General features: G+C 46.7%; 1 protein-coding gene across 4 annotated transcripts in view; it reads right to left on the reverse strand.

Moving 5' to 3' along the window:
• Positions 1-22,500, reverse strand: part of LOC135540425 (poly(rC)-binding protein 2-like) — a 193,142-nt gene that overhangs the window by 39,926 nt on the left and 130,716 nt on the right. For all 4 annotated transcript variants that reach the window (XM_064967049.1, XM_064967048.1, XM_064967050.1 and 1 more), the window contains 4 exons: positions 21,051-21,167; positions 5,108-5,239; positions 1,153-1,281; positions 354-428 (listed from right to left, as the gene is read on the reverse strand). In XM_064967049.1, coding sequence (XP_064823121.1) covers positions 354-428; positions 1,153-1,281; positions 5,108-5,239; positions 21,051-21,167 — 453 coding nt within the window. The remainder of the gene's footprint in view (positions 1-353; positions 429-1,152; positions 1,282-5,107; positions 5,240-21,050; positions 21,168-22,500) is intronic.

Genomic DNA, 22,500 nt, shown 5'->3' on the forward strand with positions numbered 1-22,500 from the left:
ATACAGACTAGGGTTGAATATGTGATTCAGATATTTGAAATACTTGGGTTTAGGACTATTCTCTTGCTAATCGCACCTGAAGTACTTCAAATACACACAATCAATATTGCAACCTGGTGTGGAGACCCGAGGAGTTCAGCTGGATATTGTGCGTTGGTCCCCGGGTATAGAAATACAAAATCCCTAGACTGTTAAAAGAAAATCTCCATTCAGGTCAATGATGTCATAATGAGTGGACTGCCCCCCCTCGTGTATGTCTGATTCCCTCACCTGTTACTGTATGTGATGTTAAGGTTGATGTGACGCTATGCTTTTCTACGTTGTGTTATGGTTACGGGGTTTCTCATCCTCACCTGGTTCCCGGCGATCATAACTGTTCCTGGGGAGGGGCCGGGTCGATACGGAATAGTGGCTCCTTTCGGGGGTGACTAGATACAAGACCACCAAAATTAAAACAGTATTAAACTCAAGGTAGCTTTTAGTAATACATCACAGCACAATTGAGGGCATAAAAAAAACACCAAATCCAATATAGTTGTGCAGCCTAAAAGGATAGATGAGTTACAGAATGTTAGATTAAAGGGGAATAACTCAATCCTTTGATTTCTCTGTCTTAGCATTTAGCATTTAGCATTTAGCATTTGTCCTCATAAGTACTCTACTCGCTGTGGTAAGCTAGTTCTTAAGCCTTGCAGATAAGAGGTTATACATTTTAAATATCGCATTACAGACAAACAGACATGACATCAGAGGGCACCATCAGACTAACTATTGAAATAGTCTACTCCTCGAAGTTTGCACTTGTGTTTAAAAACGAAAACAACAACATATACATGAAGTGGCCAGTTTATTAGGTACACCACCCCTTCTACAGACAGTGAGTTACGTGGCCGTGGCTTGTTATATAAATCAGGCAGACAGGCATCCAGGCATTCAGTTACTGTTTGATTTGAACGTTAGAATGGGCCCAAAAATATATATATATATTTTTTTAAACAATAAAAATTGCTACGGTCTTTAAATCAATTATGACCTTCCATCACTTACCATGATAATGACGTGCTGTTGAAAACCATGAGACATACAGATAAAACATCACTGATATCTGCTAAACGTTCGGGATGAAGTGTTTGAGAACCGAGTGTACAGTACCTCGAGAATGACAGTGCAGATGAGTTTAACACACTGGATGACGGCGTCCTGGGTTCCAGATATCGTCACTCCTCTCTCGGTGGAGTTGGGCAGAAGGTCCCCAGCTACCTGTACTTGTGCCCCGGTGGTCTGTTGAGTGAGAAAATACACAGGTCATTTATTTATCTGCTTTACAAGAGAAATTACACAGGTCATTTATTTATCTGCTTTACAAGAGAAATTACACAGTTCATTTATTTATCTGCTTTACAAGAGAAATTACACATGTCAAGCTTATCTCCTTATTTCAATTATGTCTCATATTTAAATTGCAAATAGACACAGACTCAACAGTCTAAAAACAATTATCCTCTCAAGTTCAAATGTGTTTGTGTGGTGTTCAAATAGTGGTTCAAATAGTGGTTCAAATAGTGGTTCAAATAGTGGTTCAAATAGTGGTTCAAATAGTGGTTCAAATAGTGGTTCAAATAGTGGTTCAAATAGTGGTTCAAATAGTGGTTCAAATAGTGGTTCAAATAGTGGTTCAAATAGCGGTTCAAATAGCGGTTCAAATAGCGGTTCAAATAGCGGTTCAAATAGCGGTTCAAATAGCGGTTCAAATAGCGGTTCAAATAGCGGTTCAAATAGCGGTTCAAATAGCGGTTCAAATAGTGGTTCAAATAGTGGTTCAAATAGTGGTTCAAATAGTGGTTCAAATAGTGGTTCAAATAGTGGTTCAAATAGCGTTTCAAATAGCGGTTCAAATAGCGGTTCAAATAGTGGTTCAAATAGTGGTTCAAATAGTGGTTCAAATAGTGGTTCAAATAGTGGTTCAAATAGTGGTTCAAATAGTGGTTCAAATAGTGGTTCAAATAGTGGTTCAAATAGTGGTTCAAATAGCGTTTCAAATAGCGGTTCAAATAGTGGTTCAAATAGTGGTTCAAATAGTGGTTCAAATAGTGGTTCAAATAGCGGTTCAAATAGCGGTTCAAATAGTGGTTCAAATAGTGGTTCAAATAGTGGTTCAAATAGTGGTTCAAATAGTGGTTCAAATAGTGGTTCAAATAGTGGTTCAAATAGTGGTTCCAATAGTGGTTCAAATAGTTCAAATGGTTCAAATAGTGTTTAAAATAGTTCAAATGGTTCAAATAGTGTTTCAAATAGTGTTTCAAATAGTGGTTATAATAGTGGTTCAAATAGTGGTTCAAATAGTTCAAATGGTTCAAATAGTGTTTCAAATAGTGGTTCAAATAGTGGTTCAAGTAGTTCAAGGAGTTTATTTCCCTTTTGCAGGTATTAAAAGTCATGTCATGATTTGCTGGAGATGTCTGTGTATTATGTACACATGTATAGTGATAAAATTTGGATTGATTTAACCTTTATTTAACCTTTATTTAACTAGACAAGTCAGTTAAGAACACACTCTTATTTACAATGACAGCCTGTGGGCTAATTGTGCGCCGCCCTGTGGGACTCCTAATCAGGTCCTCCATCCGTTCCTATCCTAAACAGAACATCTATTAAAACGTGCTGAGTGGTAAGATCAGGAAAAACTGTTGAGTCATATGTCCTGCAGTACTACAAGTAGGATAAAAACAGTTGTCAGGTTCCTCCTCGGGCTCTTCTCATCCAGCTCTGATCTGAAATAACTGACCAGGTGAAAGCCAGCCTAATGGGGAGGCAGATAGCCTAGTGGTTAGAGGAGGCAGATAGCCTAGTGGTTAGAGGAGGAAGGGTAGCTTAGTGGTTAGAGGAGGCAGATAGCCTAGTGGTTAGAGGAGGCAGATAGCCTAGTGGTTAGAGGAGGCAGGTAGCCTAGTGGTTAGAGGAGGCAGATAGCCTAATGGGGAGGCAGATAGCCTAGTGGTTAGAGGAGGCAGGTAGCCTAGTGGTTAGAGGAGGCAGATAGCCTAGTGGTTAGAGGAGGCAGATAGCCTAGTGGTTAGAGGAGACAGGTAGCCTAGTGGTTAGAGGAGGCAGGGTAGCCTAGTGGTTAGAGGAGGCAGATAGCCTAGTGGTTAGAGGAGACAGGTAGCCTAGTGGTTAAAGGAGGCAGATAGCCTAGTGGTTAGAGGAGGCAGATAGCCTAGTGGTTAAAGGAGGCAGATAGCCTAGTGGTTAGAGGAGGCAGATAGCCTAGTGGTTAGAGGAGGCAGATAGCCTAGTGGTTAGAGGAGGCAGATAGCCTAGTGGTTAGAGGAGGCAGATAGCCTAGTGGTTAGAGGAGGCAGATAGCCTAGTGGTCAGAGGAGGCAGATAGCCTAGTGGTTAGAGGAGGCAGATAGCCTAGTGGTCAGAGGAGGCAGATAGCCTAGTGGTTAGAGGAGGCAGATAGCCTAATGGGGAGGCAGATAGCCTAGTGGTTAGAGGAGGCAGATAGCCTAGTGGTTAGAGGAGGCAGGTAGCCTAGTGGTTAGAGGAGGCAGATAGCCTAGTGGTTAGAGGAGACAGATAGCCTAGTGGTTAAAGGAGGCAGATAGCCTAGTGGTTAGAGGAGGCAGATAGCCTAGTGGTTAGAGGAGGCAGATAGCCTAATGGGGAGGCAGATAGCCTAGTGGTTAGAGGAGGCAGATAGCCTAGTGGTTAGAGGAGGCAGGTAGCCTAGTGGTTAGAGGAGGCAGATAGCCTAGTGGTTAGAGGAGACAGATAGCCTCGTGGTTAAAGGAGGCAGATAGCCTAGTGGTTAGAGGAGGCAGATAGCCCAGTGGTTAGAGGAGGCAGATAGCCTAGTGGTTAGAGGAGGCAGATAGCCTAGTGGTTAGAGGAGGCAGATAGCCTAGTGGTTAGAGGAGGCAGATAGCCTAATGGGGCGGCAGATAGCCTAGTGGTCAAAGGAGGCAGATAGCCTAGTGGTTAGAGGAGGCAGATAGCCTAATGGGGAGGCAGATAGCCTAGTGGTTAGAGGAGGCAGATAGCCTAGTGGTTAGAGGAGGCAGATAGCCTAGTGGTTAGAGGAGGCAGGTAGCCTAGTGGTTAGAGGAGGCAGATAGCCTAGTGGTTAGAGGAGACAGATAGCCTAGTGGTTAAAGGAGGCAGATAGCCTAGTGGTTAGAGGAGGCAGATAGCCTAGTGGTTAGAGGAGGCAGATAGCCTAGTGGTTAGAGGAGGCAGATAGCCTAATGGGGAGGCAGATAGCCTAGTGGTTAGAGGAGGCAGATAGCCTAGTGGTTAGAGGAGGCAGGTAGCCTAGTGGTTAGAGGAGGCAGATAGCCTAGTGGTTAGAGGAGACAGATAGCCTCATGGTTAAAGGAGGCAGATAGCCTAGTGGTTAGAGGAGGCAGATAGCCTAGTGGTTAGAGGAGGCAGATAGCCTAGTGGTTAGAGGAGGCAGATAGCCTAGTGGTTAGAGGAGGCAGATAGCCTAATGGGGCGGCAGATAGCCTAGTGGTCAAAGGAGGCAGATAGCCTAGTGGTTAGAGGAGGCAGATAGCCTAATGGGGAGGCAGATAGCCTAGTGGTTAGAGGAGGCAGATAGCCTAGTGGTTAGAGGAGGCAGATAGCCTAGTGGTTAGAGGAGGCAGGTAGCCTAGTGGTTAGAGGAGGCAGATAGCCTAGTGGTTAGAGGAGACAGATAGCCTAGTGGTTAAAGGAGGCAGATAGCCTAGTGGTTAGAGGAGGCAGATAGCCTAGTGGTTAGAGGAGGCAGATAGCCTAGTGGTTAGAGGAGGCAGGTAGCCTAGTGGTTAGAGGAGGCAGATAGCCTAGTGGTTAGAGGAGGCAGATAGCCTAGTGGTTAGAGGAGGCAGGTAACCTAGTGGTTAGAGGAGGCAGGTAGCCTAGTGGTTAGAGGAGGCATGTATCACATAAATCAGACTTTGAACTTTGAACTCTGCCCTCTCCTCACCTGCTTTCCTTTACTATACTGAAAGAACTGACAGCGAGCCACCATATTGTTTTCTCAGGTCAAGTCTTTTCCAATCGTTGCAGATGAAGGGGAGGAGACTAGGAGAGGACAGATGTTGAGAGAAACACTCACCTCTCTGATCTCCTTGATCTTGGAGCCGCCCTTCCCGATGAGAGAGCCACATTGGCTGGCAGGAATGACCAATCGTAGGGTGACGGGAGGCTTGCTGGTGACCGTGCCATTGGCTACCAGAGTTGAAAGGTCCTAGAGAGAACAAAGCTGAATGGTTGTAGAAGGCCTGTACCTTAAAGTTTTTAGTAATTTAGCAGAGTGACTTGTTCTTAGTGTATTCAAGTAGGTAAAAAGAACCACATAAGCACAGTGATCCTACAACCAGGGGTTTAGTAGGGAAACATGGGCAACTGCTGGTCAAGATGAGGGTTGGTAATGTACATTTTTTTTATTTTTTTTATTTCACCTTTATTTAACCAGAAAGGCTAGTTGAGAACACCTTTATTTAACCAGGTAGGCTAGTTGAGAACACCTTTATTTAACCAGGTAGGCTAGTTGAGAACACCTTTATTTAACCAGGTAGGCCAGTTGAGAACACCTTTATTTAACCAGGTAGGCTAGTTGAGAACACCTTTATTTAACCAGGTAGGTTCCGGGTTGGAGCGAGCGGTCGCATCTACACTTCGCATCTACACTTCGGTCCGCAGGTAGTATAACTTTTCATTACATTTCATTATAGTACAACGGTTTGATTTGTCTAATCTTAGCAATTTCTTCTTAGCTAGCTACATAGCCGTCTTTGTATCAAAGATAATTGCGTAATTATCGTATTTCGTCGTCCTAACGTAGTCTACACTGCTTTCTGCCCAGCAGCTAGCTAACGTACACTAGCACAGCAGCTAGCTAACGTCCACTAGCACTGTAGAAACTATTACACTCAACGACTCGATTAGTGTAGTGTTAGCTAGCTACATAGTTGTCTTTGCTGATCGTATTTTGTCGTCCTAACGTAGTCTACACTGCTTTCTGCCCAGCAGCTAGCTAACGTCCACTAGCACAGCAGCTAGCTAACGTCCACTAGCACTGTAGAAACTATTACACTCAATGACTCGATTAGTGTAGTGTTAGCTAGCTACATAGTTGTCTTTGCTGTCTTCGTATCCAAGGTAATTGTGTAGCTTAGAGTGTGTAGACTTAGAGTGATTATCTTAATTTACCGAGGTTAGCTAGCCAGCTATTTGTCATCCTTAACGTAGGAGTCACTGCTAGCTAGCTAGCCAACAGCTAGCCAACGTCTTCCGAATTGAACTTCAACAACCCGGTCAACATTCCGCCTCGCTCCACAGGTAGTATCACATTTTCATTTCACTTCATTACAGTACAACGGTTTGATTTGTTTGATCGTAGCTAGCTAGCTACTTAGCCGTCTTTGTATCTAAGACAATTGTGTAGTCTGGAGCGATTTTCTAGGTTAGCTAGCCAGCTATTGTCGTTCTTTTAACGTAACGTTACGTAATCAACACTGCTAGCTAGCCAGCTAGCCCCCGAATAGCAGCACTGTAGAAACTATTACACTCGACGGAATGACTTGATTAGTGTAGTGTCAACAACGTAGCCACTGCCAGCTAGCCTACTCCAGCAGTACTGTATCATTTCAATCATTTTAGTCAATAAGATTCTTGCTACGTAAGCTTAACGTTCTGAACATTCGATAAGTGTAGTCCACTTGTCATTCCAATCTCCTTTGCATTAGCGTAGCCTCTTCTGTAGCCTGTCAACTATGTGTCTATCTATCCCTGTTCTCTCCTCACTGCACAGACCATACAAACGCTCCACACCGCGTGGCCGCGGCCACCCTAATCTGGTGGTCCCAGCGCGCACGACCCACGTGGAGTTCCAGGTCTCCGGTAGCCTCTGGAACTGCCGATCTGCGGCCAACAAGGCAGAGTTCATCTCAGCCTATGCCTCCCTCCAGTCCCTCGACTTCTTGGCACTGACGGAAACATGGATCACCACAGACAACACTGCTACTCCTACTGCTCTCTCTTCGTCCGCCCACGTGTTCTCGCACACCCCGAGAGCTTCTGGTCAGCGGGGTGGTGGCACCGGGATCCTCATCTCTCCCAAGTGGTCATTCTCTCTTTCTCCCCTTACCCATCTGTCTATCGCCTCCTTTGAATTCCATGCTGTCACAGTTACCAGCCCTTTCAAGCTTAACATCCTTATCATTTATCGCCCTCCAGGTTCCCTCGGAGAGTTCATCAATGAGCTTGATGCCTTGATAAGCTCCTTTCCTGAGGACGGCTCACCTCTCACAGTCCTGGGCGACTTTAACCTCCCCACGTCTACCTTTGACTCATTCCTCTCTGCCTCCTTCTTTCCACTCCTCTCCTCTTTGACCTCACCCTCTCACCTTCCCCCTACTCACAAGGCAGGCAATACGCTCGACCTCATCTTTACTAGATGCTGTTCTTCCACTAACCTCATTGCAACTCCCCTCCAAGTCTCCGACCACTACCTTGTATCCTTTTCCCTCTCGCTTTCATCCAACACTTCCCACACTGCCCCTACTCGGATGGTATCGCGCCGTCCCAACCTTCGCTCTCTCTCCCCCGCTACTCTCTCCTCTTCCATCCTATCATCTCTTCCCTCTGCTCATACCTTCTCCAACCTATCTCCTGATTCTGCCTCCTCAACCCTCCTCTCTTCCCTTTCTGCATCCTTTGACTCTCTATGTCCCCTATCCTCCAGGCCGGCTCGGTCCTCCCTCCCGCTCCGTGGCTCGACGACTCACTGCGAGCTCACAGAACAGTGCTCCGGGCAGCCGAGCGGAAATGGAGGAAAACTCGCCTCCCTGCGGACCTGGCATCCTTTCACTCCCTCCTCTCTACATTTTCCTCCTCTGTCTCTGCTGCTAAAGCCACTTTCTTCCACTCTAAATTCCAAGCATCTGCCTCTAACCCTAGGAAGCTCTTTGCCACTTTCTCCTCCCTCCTGAATCCTCCTCCCCCTCCCCCCCCCTCCTCCCTCTCTGCAGATGACTTCGTCAACCATTTTGAAAAGAAGGTCGACGACACCCGATCCTCGTTTGCTAAGTCAAACGACACCGCTGGTTCTGCTCACACTGCCCTACCCTGTGCTCTGACCTCTTTCTCCCCTCTCTCTCCAGATGACATCTCGCTTCTTGTGACGGCCGGCCGCCCAACAACCTGCCCGCTTGACCCTATCCCCTCCTCTCTTCTCCAGACCATTTCCGGAGACCTTCTCCCTTACCTCACCTCGCTCATCAACTCATCCCTGACCGCTGGCTACGTCCCTTCCGTCTTCAAGAGAGCGAGAGTTGCACCCCTTCTGAAAAAACCTACACTCGATCCCTCCGATGTCAACAACTACAGACCAGTATCCCTTCTTTCTTTTCTCTCCAAAACTCTTGAACGTGCCGTCCTTGGCCAGCTCTCCCGCTATCTCTCTCAGAATGACCTTCTTGATCCAAATCAGTCAGGTTTCAAGACTAGTCATTCAACTGAGACTGCTCTTCTCTGTATCACGGAGGCGCTCCGCACTGCTAAAGCTAACTCTCTCTCCTCTGCTCTCATCCTTCTAGACCTATCGGCTGCCTTCGACACTGTGAACCATCAGATCCTCCTCTCCACCCTCTCCGAGTTGGGCATCTCCGGCGCGGCCCACGCTTGGATTGCGTCCTACCTGACAGGTCGCTCCTACCAGGTGGCGTGGCGAGAATCTGTCTCCTCGCCACGCGCTCTCACCAATGGTGTCCCCCAGGGCTCTGTTCTAGGCCCTCTCCTATTCTCGCTATACACCAAGTCACTTGGCTCTGTCATAACCTCACATGGTCTCTCCTATCATTGCTATGCAGACGACACACAATTAATCTTCTCCTTTCCCCCTTCTGATGACCAGGTGGCGAATCGCATCTCTGCATGTCTGGCAGACATATCAGTGTGGATGACAGATCACCACCTCAAGCTGAACCTCGGCAAGACGGAGCTGCTCTTCCTCCCGGGGAAGGACTGCCCGTTCCATGATCTCGCCATCACGGTTGACAACTCCATTGTTTCCTCCTCCCAGAGCGCTAAGAACCTTGGCGTGATCCTGGACAACACCCTGTCGTTCTCAACTAACATCAAGGCGGTGGCCCGTTCCTGTAGGTTCATGCTCTACAACATCCGCAGAGTACGCCCCTACCTCACACAGGAAGCAGCGCAGGTCCTAATCCAGGCACTTGTCATCTCCCGTCTGGATTACTGCAACTCGCTGTTGGCTGGGCTCCCTGCCTGTGCCATCAAACCCCTACAACTCATCCAGAACGCCGCAGCCCGTCTGGTGTTCAACCTTCCCAAGTTCTCTCACGTCACCCCGCTCCTCCGCTCTCTCCACTGGCTTCCAGTTGAAGCTCGCATCCGCTACAAGACCATGGTGCTTGCCTACGGAGCTGTGAGGGGAACGGCACCGCAGTACCTCCAGGCTCTGATCAGGCCCTACACCCAAACAAGGGCACTGCGTTCATCCACCTCTGGCCTGCTCGCCTCCCTACCACTGAGGAAGTACAGTTCCCGCTCAGCCCAGTCAAAACTGTTCGCTGCTCTGGCCCCCCAATGGTGGAACAAACTCCCTCACGACGCCAGGACAGCGGAGTCAATCACCACCTTCCGGAGACACCTGAAACCCCACCTCTTCAAGGAATACCTAGGATAGGATAAGTAATCCTTCTCACCCCCCCCCCTCCCCCTTAATGATTTAGATGCACTATTGTAAAGTGGCTGTTCCACTGGATGTCAGAAGGTGAATTCACCAATTTGTAAGTCGCTCTGGATAAGAGCGTCTGCTAAATGACTTAAATGTAAATGTAAATGTTAGTTGAGAACACCTTTATTTAACCAGGTAGGCTAGTTGAGAACACCTTCGTTTTAACAGGTAGGCAAGTTGAGAACACCTTTATTTAACCAGGTAGGCTAGTTGAGAACACCTTTATTTAACCAGGTAGGCTAGTTGAGAACACATTTATTTAACCAGTTAGGCTAGTTGAGAACACCTTTATTTAACCAGGTAGGCTAGTTGAGAACACCTTTATTTAACCAGGTAGGCCAGTTGAGAACACCTTTATTTAACCAGGTAGGCAAGTTGAGAACACCTTTATTTCACCAGGTAGGCTAGTTGAGAACACCTTTATTTAACCAGGTAGGCTAGTTGAGAACACCTTTATTTAACCAGGTAGGCTAGTTGAGAACACCTTTATTTAACCAGGTAGGCTAGTTGAGAACACCTTTATTTAACCAGGTAGGCCAGTTGAGAACACCTTTATTTAACCAGGTAGGCTAGTTGAGAACACCTTTATTTAACCAGGTAGGTTAGTTGAGAACACCTTTATTTAACCAGGTAGGCTAGTTGAGAACACCTTCGTTTTAACAGGTAGGCAAGTTGAGAACACCTTTATTTAACCAGGTAGGCTAGTTGAGAACACCTTTATTTAACCAGGTAGGCTAGTTGAGAACACATTTATTTAACCAGTTAGGCTAGTTGAGAACACCTTTATTTAACCAGGTAGGCTAGTTGAGAACACCTTTATTTAACCAGGTAGGCCAGTTGAGAACACCTTTATTTAACCAGGTAGGCAAGTTGAGAACACCTTTATTTAACCAGGTAGGCTAGTTGAGAACACCTTTATTTAACCAGGTAGGCTAGTTGAGAACACATTTATTTTACCAGGTAGGCAAGTTGAGAACACCTTTATTTAACCAGGTAGGCTAGTTGAGAACACCTTTATTTAACCAGGTAGGCTAGTTGAGAACACCTTTATTTAACCAGGTAGGCAAGTTGAGAACACCTTTATTTAACCAGGTAGGCAAGTTGAGAACACCTTTATTTAACCAGGTAGGCTAGTTGAGAACAAGTTCTCATTTACAACTGCGACCTGGCCATAAAGCGTAGCAGTTAGACACAAACAACAACAACAGAGTTACACATGGAGTAATATACCATTCCTATACTCGTATAAACACCACATGTAACATTTAGAGTTTAGTTTGCACGTCAACGGTGCTGGATCTGCCAGTCAAGAGAAGGCTGATGGAACAGAATTGTGCCAACCTCTTGTCTGTTGTCTTCCTCTATCCATTCCTATGTAGATCCCAGACAATATTTACACTGCTGCTCAAATCTACTCACTTTTCAGAAACACCTTTCTCTTTCTCTGACTTTCTCTGATGAGGTTTTTCCTGGTCATCCCATGTGACCTGAACAATAAAAACTGTAGGGCTTGTATTCACGACATTCCCTTTGCACAAGCCCCACATCATCCCATGTGACCTGAACAATAAAAACTGTAGGGCTTGTATTCACGACTTTCCCTTTGCACAAGCCCCACATCATCACATTTGTATTATTTAACCAGGCAAAGCAGTTAAGAACAAATTCTTATTTACACAATGAGGAAACGGAACAGTGGGTTAACTACCTTGTTCAGGGGCAGAACAACAGATTTTTACCTTGTCAGCTCAGGGATTCAATCTAGCAACCTTTCGGTTACTGGCTTCAGTCTCTAGGCTACCTGCCTCTAACAACTAGGCTACCTGCCTCTAACCACTAGGCTACCTGCCTCTAATATAATAATAATATATCCCATTTAGCAGACGCTTTTGTCCAAAGCGACTTACAAGTCGGCTGGGGCCACTACTTTTACATATGGGTGGCCCCAGCGGGAATCGAACCCACGACGCTTGGCGTTGCAAGCGCCATGCTCTACCGACTGAGCCACAACAAATGCAAGTGCAAGTGCCTCTAACCACTAGGCTACCTTCCCCTCTAACCACAAGGCTACCTGCTCTAACCACTAGGCTTCCTGCCCCTCTAACCACTAGGCTACCCGCCCCTCTAACCACTAGGCTACCTGCCTCTAACCACTAGGCTACCTGTCTCTAACCACTAGGCTACCTGCCTCTAACCACTAGGCTACCTGCCTCTCTAACCACTAGGCTACCTGCCTCTCTAACCACTAGGCTACCTGCTCTAACCACTAGGCTACCTGCCCTTCTAACCAATAGGCTACCTGTCTCCTCTAACCACTAGGCTACCTGCCTCTCTAACCACTAGGCTACCTGCCTCTAACCACTAGGCTACCTGCCTCTCTAACCACTAGGCTACCCGCCTCTCTAACCACTAGGCTACCTGCCTCTAACCACTAGGCTACCTGCATCTAACCACTAGGCTACCTGCCTCTCCAACCACGAGGCTACCTGCCTCTCTAACCATTAGGCTACCTGCCTCTAACCACTAGGCTATCTGCCTCTAACCACTAGGCTACCTACCTCTAACCACTAGGCTACCTGCCTCTAACCACCAGGCTAACTGCTCTAACCACTAGGCTACCTGCCTCTCCAACCACCAGGCTACCTGCCTCTCCAACCACCAGGCTACCTGCTCTAACCACTAGGCTACCTGCTCTAACCACTAGGCTACCTGCTCTAACCACTAGGCTACCTGCCTCTAACCACCAGGCTACCTGCTCTAACCACTAGGCTACCTGCCTCTCCAACCACTAGGCTACCTGCCTCTCTAACCACCAGGCTACCTGCTCTAACCACTAGGCTACCTGCCTCTCTAACCACCAGGCTACCTGCTCTAACCACTAGGCTACCTGCCTCTAACCACTAGAGGTCCAAGGAGTTATGTCCACTAGTTAGACATGGACTTCTCTATTTCACAGACACACACACACACACACACACACACACACACACACACACACACACACACACACACACACACACACACACACACACACACACACACACACACACACACACACACACACAATCTCCTTAATTAAGCTAAAGGTAATAATTATCATCCAAAATCATGGCCCCAATCAATTAGCCGTAGCATTGCACCAATCAATTAGCCGTAGCATTGCACCAATCATTTAGCCGTAGCATTGCACCAATCATTTAGCCGTAGCATTGCACCAGTCAATTAGCCGTAGCATTGCACCAGTCAATTAGCCGTAGCATTGCACCAATCATTTAGCCGTAGCATTGCACTAATAATTTATCCGTAGCATTGCACTAATCAATTAGCCGTAGCATTGCACCAATCAATTAGCCGTAGCATTGCACCAATCAATTAGCTGTAGCATTGCGCTAATTAATTAGCCTTAGCATTGCACCAATCAATTAGCCATAATATTGCACCAATCAATTAGCCGTAGCATTGCACCAATCAATTAGCTGAAGCATTGCGCTAATCAATTAGTCGTAGCATTGCACTAATCAATTAGCCGTAGCATTGCACCAATCAATTAGCTGTAGCATTACACTAATCAATTAGCCGTAGCATTGCACTAATCAATTAGCCGTAGCAGGTCTCTAGTAGCGTTTGAAATGTAAATAGCATGGGCTGTCCAGCCACCCATCACCTCAGTTTAGAGGCTACATGACCTGAATCCGTACTACGCTTCCTTGACTCAAACCTATAGTCGCCCCTGTGTCTTCTCAACGTAATGCACACATGATGATGTATTTCTCTCCAAATAGAACGTGTGTATAAATGATCAAGGGGTTTGGAAGGATCGTTTTAGTATTCTTTCAGCGCTAACTCCTAAATCTCTTGAGCACCGCTTGGAATGGATGGGAGAGAAAATATACGTTTGTATTCACAATAACCTGGAGATGAATATCCGTATGCAAACGAGGCAGTGACTTCCTGTCTCTCTATCTTAATCTCTCTTAATGTATTTTTTTTTCTCTCTGTATCTCTCCCCTCCCTCTCTCTTTCTCTCTCTCTGTATCTCTCTCCCCTCCCTCCTACCTGCCTCCCCCTCCCTCCCTCTCTGTATCTCTCCCCCTCCCTCTCTCTCTCCTCCCTCTCTCTCTGTATCTCTCTCCCTCCCTCTCTCTCTGTTTCTCTCCCCCTCCCTGTCTCTCTGTATCTCTCCCCCCCTCTCTCCCCCTCTCTCTCTCTCTCTCTCTCTCTCTCACTCTCTCTGTATCTCTCTCTCTCTCTATCTCTCCCTCTCTGTCTCTTTCTCTCTGTATCTCTCTCCCCTCCCCCTCCCCTCTCTCTCTCTCTGTATCTCTCTCTCTCCCCCTCTCTCTCTCTCTCTCCCTCTCTCTCTCGCTCTCTCTGTATCTCTCTCCCTCCCTCTCTCCCTCCCTCTCTCTCTGTATCTCTCCCCCTCCCTCTATCTCTGTATCTTTCCCCCTCCCTCTATCTCTGTATCTCTCCCCCTCCCTCTATCTCTGTATCTCTCCCCCTCCCTCTATCTCTGTATCTCTCCCCCTCCCTCTATCTCTGTATCTCTCCCCCTCCCTCTATCTCTGTATCTCTCCCCCTCCCCCTCTCTCTTCCCCTCCTCCCTATCTCCCTCCCCCTTTGTCTCTCTCCTCTCTCCCTCCCCTCTCTCTCCCCCTCTCTCTCCTTCCCCGCCCTCCTCTCTCTCCCCCTCCCTTCCTCTCTTCCTCTCTCTCCCCCTCCCCCTCCCTCCTCTCTCTCCCCCCTCTCTCCCTCTCCCCCCTCTCTCTCTCTCCATTAGCTGGATTAGCTGTGCCTCTCTTTTCTGTCTGGTTGATTGGTTGGGGACGGCCGGTTTCTCCTCATGTGGATCAGGCAGATTTAAATGTCACCTCCAAAGACTTAATTTAAAACTATGAAATACTCCCTTAATAAAACAGTATAAACCTCCCTAGTCAATCCAACACTCTAAATCACTGAACAAACCACAGGAAATAGCTACTTTCTTCTATAAGGGTCCTGCTACTCACTACCTTATATACTATGGGCCCGCTTTCTAAGTAGTTCTCTCTCTGTGTCTCTGTGTCTCTGTCTCTCTCTGTCTCTCTGTCTGTCTCTCTCTCTCTGTGTCTCTCTCTCTCTCTCTGTCTCTCTCTCTGTCTCTCTCTGTCTCTCTCTCTTTCTCTCTCTCTCTCTCAATTCAATTCAATTCAAGGGGCTTTATTGGCATGGGAAACATGTGTTAACATTGCCAAAGCAAGTAAGGTATATAATATATAAAGTGAAATAAACAATAAAAATGAACAGTAGACATCACACATACAGAAGTTTCAAAACAATAAAGACATTACAAATGTCATATTATATATATATATATATATACAGTGTTTTTACAATGTGCAAATGGTAAAGGACACAAGATAAAATAAATAAGCATAGATATGTGTTGTATTTACAATGGTGCGTGTTCTTCACTGGTTGCCCTTTTCTCGTGGCAACAGGTCACAAATCTTGCTGCTCTGATGGCACACTGTGGAATTTCACCCAGTAGATATGGGAGTTTTTCAAAATTGGATTTGTTTTCGAATTCTTTGTGGATCTGTGTAATCTGGGGGAAATATGTCTCTCTAATATGGTCATACATTGGGCAGGAGGTTAGGAAGTGCAGCTCAGTTTCCACCTCATTTTGTGGGCAGTGAGCACATAGCCTGTCTTCTCTTGAGAGCCATGTCTGCCTACGTCGGCCTTTCTCAATAGCAAGGCTATGCTCGCTGAGTCTGTACATAGTCAAAGCTTTCCTTAATTTTGGGTCAGTCACAGTGGTCAGGTATTCTGCCGCTGTGTACTCTCTGTGTAGGGCCAAATAGCATTCTAGTTTGCTCTGTTTTTTTGTTAATTCTTTCCAGTGTGTCAAGTAAATATCTTTTTGTCTCTCTCTCTCTCTCTCTCTCTCTCTCGGTCTCTCCCTCTCTCTCATCTTGTGTGTCTCTCTCATATTTTTAAGTGGGAGAACTTGCACAATTGGTGGCTGACTAAATCTTTTTTTGCCCAACTGTATATGTATATATATATATAAGCAATAAGGCCCGAGGGGGTGTGGTATACGGCTACGGGCTGTTCTTACCCACAATGCATCACGTAGTAAGTTTTAAGTTCCTCGGCATACACATCACAGACAAACTGAATTGGTCCACTCACACAGACAGCATCGTGAAGAAGGCGCAGCAGCGCCTCTTCAACCTCAGGAGGCTGAAGAAATTTGTCTTGGCACCAAAAGCACTCACAAACTTCTACAGATGCACAATCGAGAGCATCCTGGCGGGCTGTATCACCGCCTGGTACGGCAACTGCTCCGCCCTCAACCGTAAGGCTCTCCAGAGGGTAGTGAGGTCTGCACAACGCATCACCGGGGGCAAACTACCTGCCCTCCAGGACACCTACACCACCCGATGTTACAGGAAGGCCATAAAGATCATCAAGGACAACAACCACTGCCTGTTCACCCCGCTATCATCCAGAAGGCGAGGTCAGTACAGGTGCATCAAAGCTGGGACCGAGAGACTGAAAAACAGCTTCTATCTCAAGGCCATCAGACTGTTAAACAGATGTTATATTATATATATATATATATATATATATAGAGAGAGATTTTTTAGTACAAATCTCTTTTTGTAACAGTAGGAAAAACAAAGAGCAACACAGTGTGTCCTCAGAGGAAGTTAACAGAACATACAGTCATTGAAATATTTGTGTGTTTCTTTCTGTTCTCTGTGTCTTTAAGAGTCACAGTACTACTACTCAGTGCTGGTTTATTACATTTTTTTTTTGGGGGGGGGGAGTCAGACTACCATGTGATGACTTGTTATTGTTCATTGTAAAGCCAGAAAAGAGACATAGCTGACCCACCAGCTGACCAAGTCTGAATGGGGCTCCTTGTAACTTTCTTCTTTCTTTCAGTAGCGTGTTCTACATCACACTAAAACGTGCTCTTTATCACACTAATGTGTTGTACATCACGTGACTGGGCGGAGCAGGGCTCCAGGACCACCCCTAGTGTTACTATGGGAACTCTGTCTTCACTGTGAAGGGAGGAGTCAACAGAGGGACTGTGAGAGGAGATGTCTATAAGCCTGTATGTGTGACAGAAAGAGTGAGAGATATACACACACACACACACACACACACACACACACACACACACACACACACACACACACACACACACACACACACACACACACACACACACACACACACACACGCTAGTCCTGCTGCTCAGCCTGCCTGCCTCTCTCTCCCTGGACTTGTTTCAAATAACAGCTGCCCGCCAAAACCGGTCTGATGTGTCAGAATTGCCTCAGCAGCGATGACGCCATCGACAAAAAAAAATAAATGCAGACACGAGCAAGTAAAACCTCCACATCTCAAGGATAAACCAGGATTTTTTTTTTTTTTTACAGAAAAAGAGAGATTGCAGCACAATAGTTTCCCAGACAACGACAGAACACTGAACGCTTCTCTCTCTCTCCTTTCTCTATAGCTGGTCGTGCCCTTAGTCGCGGATGCTTGCCGAGAGGTGTTCGGCCCACGGCTGCTACTAAGATCAGTGACGTCCTGATTTCTGATGGACCTTGTCACGCATAGAACCCAGAATACAGCAGATGATATTGCAAGTGGCATTTTCCAAGCAAACGATAAATTGCCAATTTCAAGAAATGTCTGTGCGTCTGGAGACTTACGGTGGCACTTCAGCAGGTCAATTTGTAAATATAAATAAAAAAAAATAAAAAAAAGAAGCAATATCTGTGATGTCCCGTTTCAGCTTGAGAAGGAGCTTGTCCATAATGAAGCTTCACCACATGACCAAAATTAAGTTGACAGCCGCTCGTCAAACAACTCATTCCCAAAATCATGGAATATGGAGTTGGTCCCCCCCCTTTGTTGCTATATTAGCCTCCACTCTTCTGGGAAGGTTTTCCACTACATCCTCCATACTCAACTTGCGGACTGCGGACCGGATCTAGAAAGGGGTCAATACGGACCCCCCCAAAAAAAGAATATATATGTTAATGTGTCGAATTAATTTGGGCACTAATGTTGGCTCACAGTCGGCCTAATCCCAAAGGTGTTCAATGGCTTTGTGAAAGGCCGTCAAGTTCATCCACACAGATCTCGACAAACAATTTCTGGGCCCAAACCATGAAAAACAGCCCCAAACTAGTATTCCTCCTCCACCAAACTTTAAAGTTGGCACTACGCATTCGGGTAGGTAGCGTTCTCCTGGCATCCGCCAAACCCAGATTCGTCCGTCGGACTGCCTGATGGTGAAGTGTGATTCATCACTCCAGCGAACTTGTTTCCACTGCTCCAGAGTCCAATGGCGGCGAGCTTTACACCACTCCAGCCGACGCTTGGTGATCTTAGGCTTGTGTGCGGCTGCTCGGCCATGGAAACCCATTTCATGAATATCCAGACAAACAGTTCTGGTGCTCACGTTGCGTCCAGAAGACAGTTTGGAACTCGGTAGTGAGTGTTTACAGATTATTTTTAAGCTTCAGCACTCAGCGTTCCAGTTCTGTGAGCTTGTGCGGCCTACCACTTTGCGGCTGAGCCGTTGTTTCTCCGAGATGTTTCCCTTGTCAAAATAACAGCACTTAGAGTTGACTGGGACAGCTCAAGCAGAGCAGATATTTGACGAACTGACCTGTTGGAAAGGCGGCTTCCTGTGACGATGCCACGTTGAAAGTCTTCGATGTCACGATGCCACATTGAAAGCTCTTCAGTGAGGCCATTCTACTGCCAATGTTTGTTTATGGAGATCGCATGGCCGTGTGCTCAAATGTATCCACCCGTCAGCAGCGTGTGTGGCTGAAATAGCCGAATCCACTTATTTGAAGGGGTGTCCACATACTTTTGTATAAAGTGTATTTATCAGAGTTATTATTGTCCTCACAATAAGCCATATTTGAGTAATTGACATACATTACTATGAAGCGGCAGCTGCAGAGACATACATTACTATGAAGCGGCAGCTGCAGAGACATACATTACTATGAAGCGGCAGCTGCAGAGACATACATTACTATGAAGCGGCAGCTGCAAAGATGGACATGTGTGGTGAAAGTAGGCTAATTTGTGAAGACCAAATTCCTTTAAACAGTCATTCATTTTAATTTAACATTTTAATTTAACTTGAGGATACTAACAACAAGAGGGCTTTCTTCCTATTCCAGAAATAAGTTGAAACCAGGGCTCGAATTGAGGGCGTATGTGAGGGTATATTGAGGGGGTATGTGAGGGTATATTGAGTCAGTCAGTCTCAACGTCAACAGTGAAGAGGCGACTCCGGGATGCTGGACATCTAAGTAGAGTTGCAAAGAAAAAGCCACATCTCAAACTGGCCAATAAAAAGAAAATATTAAGATGGGCAAAATAACACAGACAATGGAATTCTGGACAGAGGAACTCTGCCTAGAAGGGCAGCATCCTGGAGTCACCTCTTCACTGTTGACGTTGAGACTGGTGTTTTGCGGGTATTATTTAATGAAGCTGCCAGTTGAGGACTTGTGAGGTGTCTGTTTCTCAAACTAGACACACTAATGTACTTGTCCTTTTGCTCAGTTGTGCACCGGGGCCTCCCGCTCTTCTTTCTATTCTGGTTAGAGCCAGTTTGTGCTGTTCTGTGATGGGAGTAGTACACAGCGTTGTACGAGATATTCACTTTCTTGACAATTTCTTGCATGGAACAGCCCTAATTTCTCGGAACAAGAATTGACTGATAAGTTTCAGAAGAAAGTTCTTTGTTTTTGGCCATTTTGAGCCTGTAATCGAACCCACAAATGCTGATGCTCCAGATACTCAACTAGTCTAAAGAAGGCCAGCTTTATTGCTTCTTTAATCAGGACAACAGTTTTCAGCTGTGCTAACATTATTTTTCTAATGATCAATTAGCCTTTTAATAAAATGATAAACTTGGATTAGCTAACACAACATGCCATTGGAACACAGGAGTGATGGTTGTTGATAATGTGCCTCTGTACTCCTATGTAGATATTCCATAAAGAAATCAGTCGTTTCCAGCACCAATAGTCATATACAACATTAACAATATCTACATTGTGTTTCTGATCAATTTGATGTTATTTTAATAGACAAAATTGTAGTTTTTCTTTCAAAAACAAGGACATTTCTAAGTGACCCCAAACTTTTGAACGGTAGTGTGTAAAAAATGCCTAACAGTCATTCTACATTCTGCCTTTGAATTCCCCTCCTGGCTGCTTACAAAATAAAGAACCGTCTCGAAAACTTCATATCTAATGCTCTGGTCTGTACTAGTGGTGAGGGTTAACTTCATATCTAATGCTCTGGTCTGTACTAGTGGTGAGGGGTTAACTTCATATCTAATGCTCTGGTCTGTACTAGGGGTGAGGGGTGAACTTCAAATCTAATGCTCTGGTCTGTACTAGGGGTGAGGGGTTAACTTCATATCTAATGCTCTGGTCTGTACTAGGGGTGAGGGTTAACTTCATATCTAATGCTCTGGTCTGTACTAGTGGTGAGGGTTAACTTCATATCTAATGCTCTGGTCTGTCCTAGTGGTGAGGGTTAACTTCATATCTAATGCTCTGGTCTGTCCTAGTGGTGAGGGTTAACTTCATATCTAATGCTCTGGTCTGTCCTAGTGGTGAGGGTTAACTTCATATCTAATGCTCTGGTCTGAACTAGGAGTGAAGGTTTACTTCATATCTAATGCTCTGGTCTGTACTAGGGGTGAGGGGTTAACTTCACATCTGATGCTCTGGTCTGTACTAGGGGTGAGGGGTTAACTTCATATCTAATGCTCTGGTCTGTACTAGGGGTGAGGGGCTAACTTCATATCTAATGCTCTGGTCTGTACTAGTGGTGAGGGGTTAACTTCATATCTAATGCTCTGGTCTGTACTAGTGGTGAGGGGTTAACTTCATATCTAATGCTCTGGTCTGTACTAGTGGTGAGGGTAAATGGTAGGCATGTTCTCTGCTATCCACCTCATTTTTTAATTATTATTTTGTGCATAGGGGAGGGTCACTTGTTTCTTTTTCTTTTTGTTCAGGGAGGGGAGGGTAAAACAATTTTCTTACTGAAGGGAGGGCCATCAATTTTCATATCAGAGGGATTCAATTTTCTCCAGATATCCCTCATTATAAATAACGTACTTAACTCAGTCAGCTCCCTGTTCAAGGTCTATTGAATGGAATGGAGCAACATCCTCACTAATCATCCAGAGGTTTGAAAAGCAGGCAGAGACGAGAGAAAAGAGAGAAGGACAGAGACGGACCTCTTCCAGTTTGAGAGTGATCATCGTGAAGGCCCTGAAGACACAGTCTGTAGGTCCTGTAATGGTGATGATCCTCTCTGGACACGAACCCTCTGAAATGTTGACACGGGCGCTGCTCTGTGATGGATGGAATAGAGGGATGGAGGACAAGGAGAAGAGAGGAGAAGACAACTATCATTGCCACTGCACTACAGTGGTTCAGTAGCTGTGGAGACGCAAACACGTGGCTCTTTCGTTCCCTGCCAATTTCAGTATTGAAAGCACCCTTGTCTTTGTCTTGGAGAGCCAGTCACTGAACAAACCACACAATCTGAGGATGGGGAGGTTGTTTCATTGAAGTGGTGAGTGTGTGCATGTGTGTGTATCTGTTGGCGGGGGGAGTGGAGGGAGAGCAGAGGGAGAACGGGGGGAGTGGAGGGAGAATGGGGAGAGTGGAGGGAGAATGGGGAGAGTGGAGGGAGAACGGAGGGAGAACAGGGGGAGTGGAGGGAGAACGGAGGGAGAACAGGGGGAGTGGAGGGAGTACGGAGGGAGAACAGGGGGAGTGGAGGTAGAATGGGGAGAGTGGAGGGAGAATGGGGAGAGTGGAGGGAGAACGGAGGGAGAACAGAGGGAGTGGAGGGAGTGCGGAGGGAGAACAGGCGGAGTGGAGGGAGAATGGGGAGAGTGGAAGGAGAATGAGGAGAGTGGAGGGAGAACGGAGGGAGAACAGAGGGAGTGGAGGGAGTGCGGAGGGAGAACAGTGGGAGTGGAGGGAGAATGGGGAGAGTGGAGGGAGAACGGAGGGAGAGCGGAGGGAGAACAGAGGGAGAGAGTGGAGGGAGAACAGGGGGAGTGGAGGGAGAATGGGGAGAGTGGAGGGAGAACGGAGGGAGAGTGGAGGGAGAACAGGGGGAGTGGAGGGAGAATGGGGAGAGTGGAGGGAGAACGGAGGGAGAACAGGGGGAGTGGAGGGAGAACAGGGGGAGTGGAGGGAGAATGGGGAGTGTGGAGGGAGAATGGGGAGAGTTGAGGGAGAACGGAGGGAGAGCGGAGGGAGAACAGAGGGAGAGAGTGGAGGGAGAACGGAGGGAGAGCGGAGGGAGAACAGAGGGAGAGAGTGGAGGGAGAACGGAGGGAGAGCGGAGGGAGAACAGAGGGAGAGAGTGGAGGGAGAACGGAGGGAGAGAGTGGAGGGAGAACGGAGGGAGAGAGTGGAGGGAGAATGGGGAGAGAGCGGAAGGAGAGTGGAGGGAGAGTGGAGGGAGAGTGGAGGGATAGCAGAGGGAGAGCGGAGGGAGAACAGGGGGAGAGAGTGGAGAGAGAACGGAGGGAGTGAGTGGATTGAGAATGGGGAGAGAGCGGAAGGAGAGTGGAGGGAGAGTGGAGGGAGAGTGGAGGGAGAGCGGAGGGAGAACGGAGGGAGAACAGGGGGAGAGTGGAGGGAGAATGGGGAGAGAGCGGAGGGAGA

This window comes from Oncorhynchus masou, chromosome 5 (genome assembly GCF_036934945.1).
Source record: "Oncorhynchus masou masou isolate Uvic2021 chromosome 5, UVic_Omas_1.1, whole genome shotgun sequence".
NCBI classification, from domain to species: Eukaryota; Metazoa; Chordata; class Actinopteri; order Salmoniformes; family Salmonidae; genus Oncorhynchus; species Oncorhynchus masou.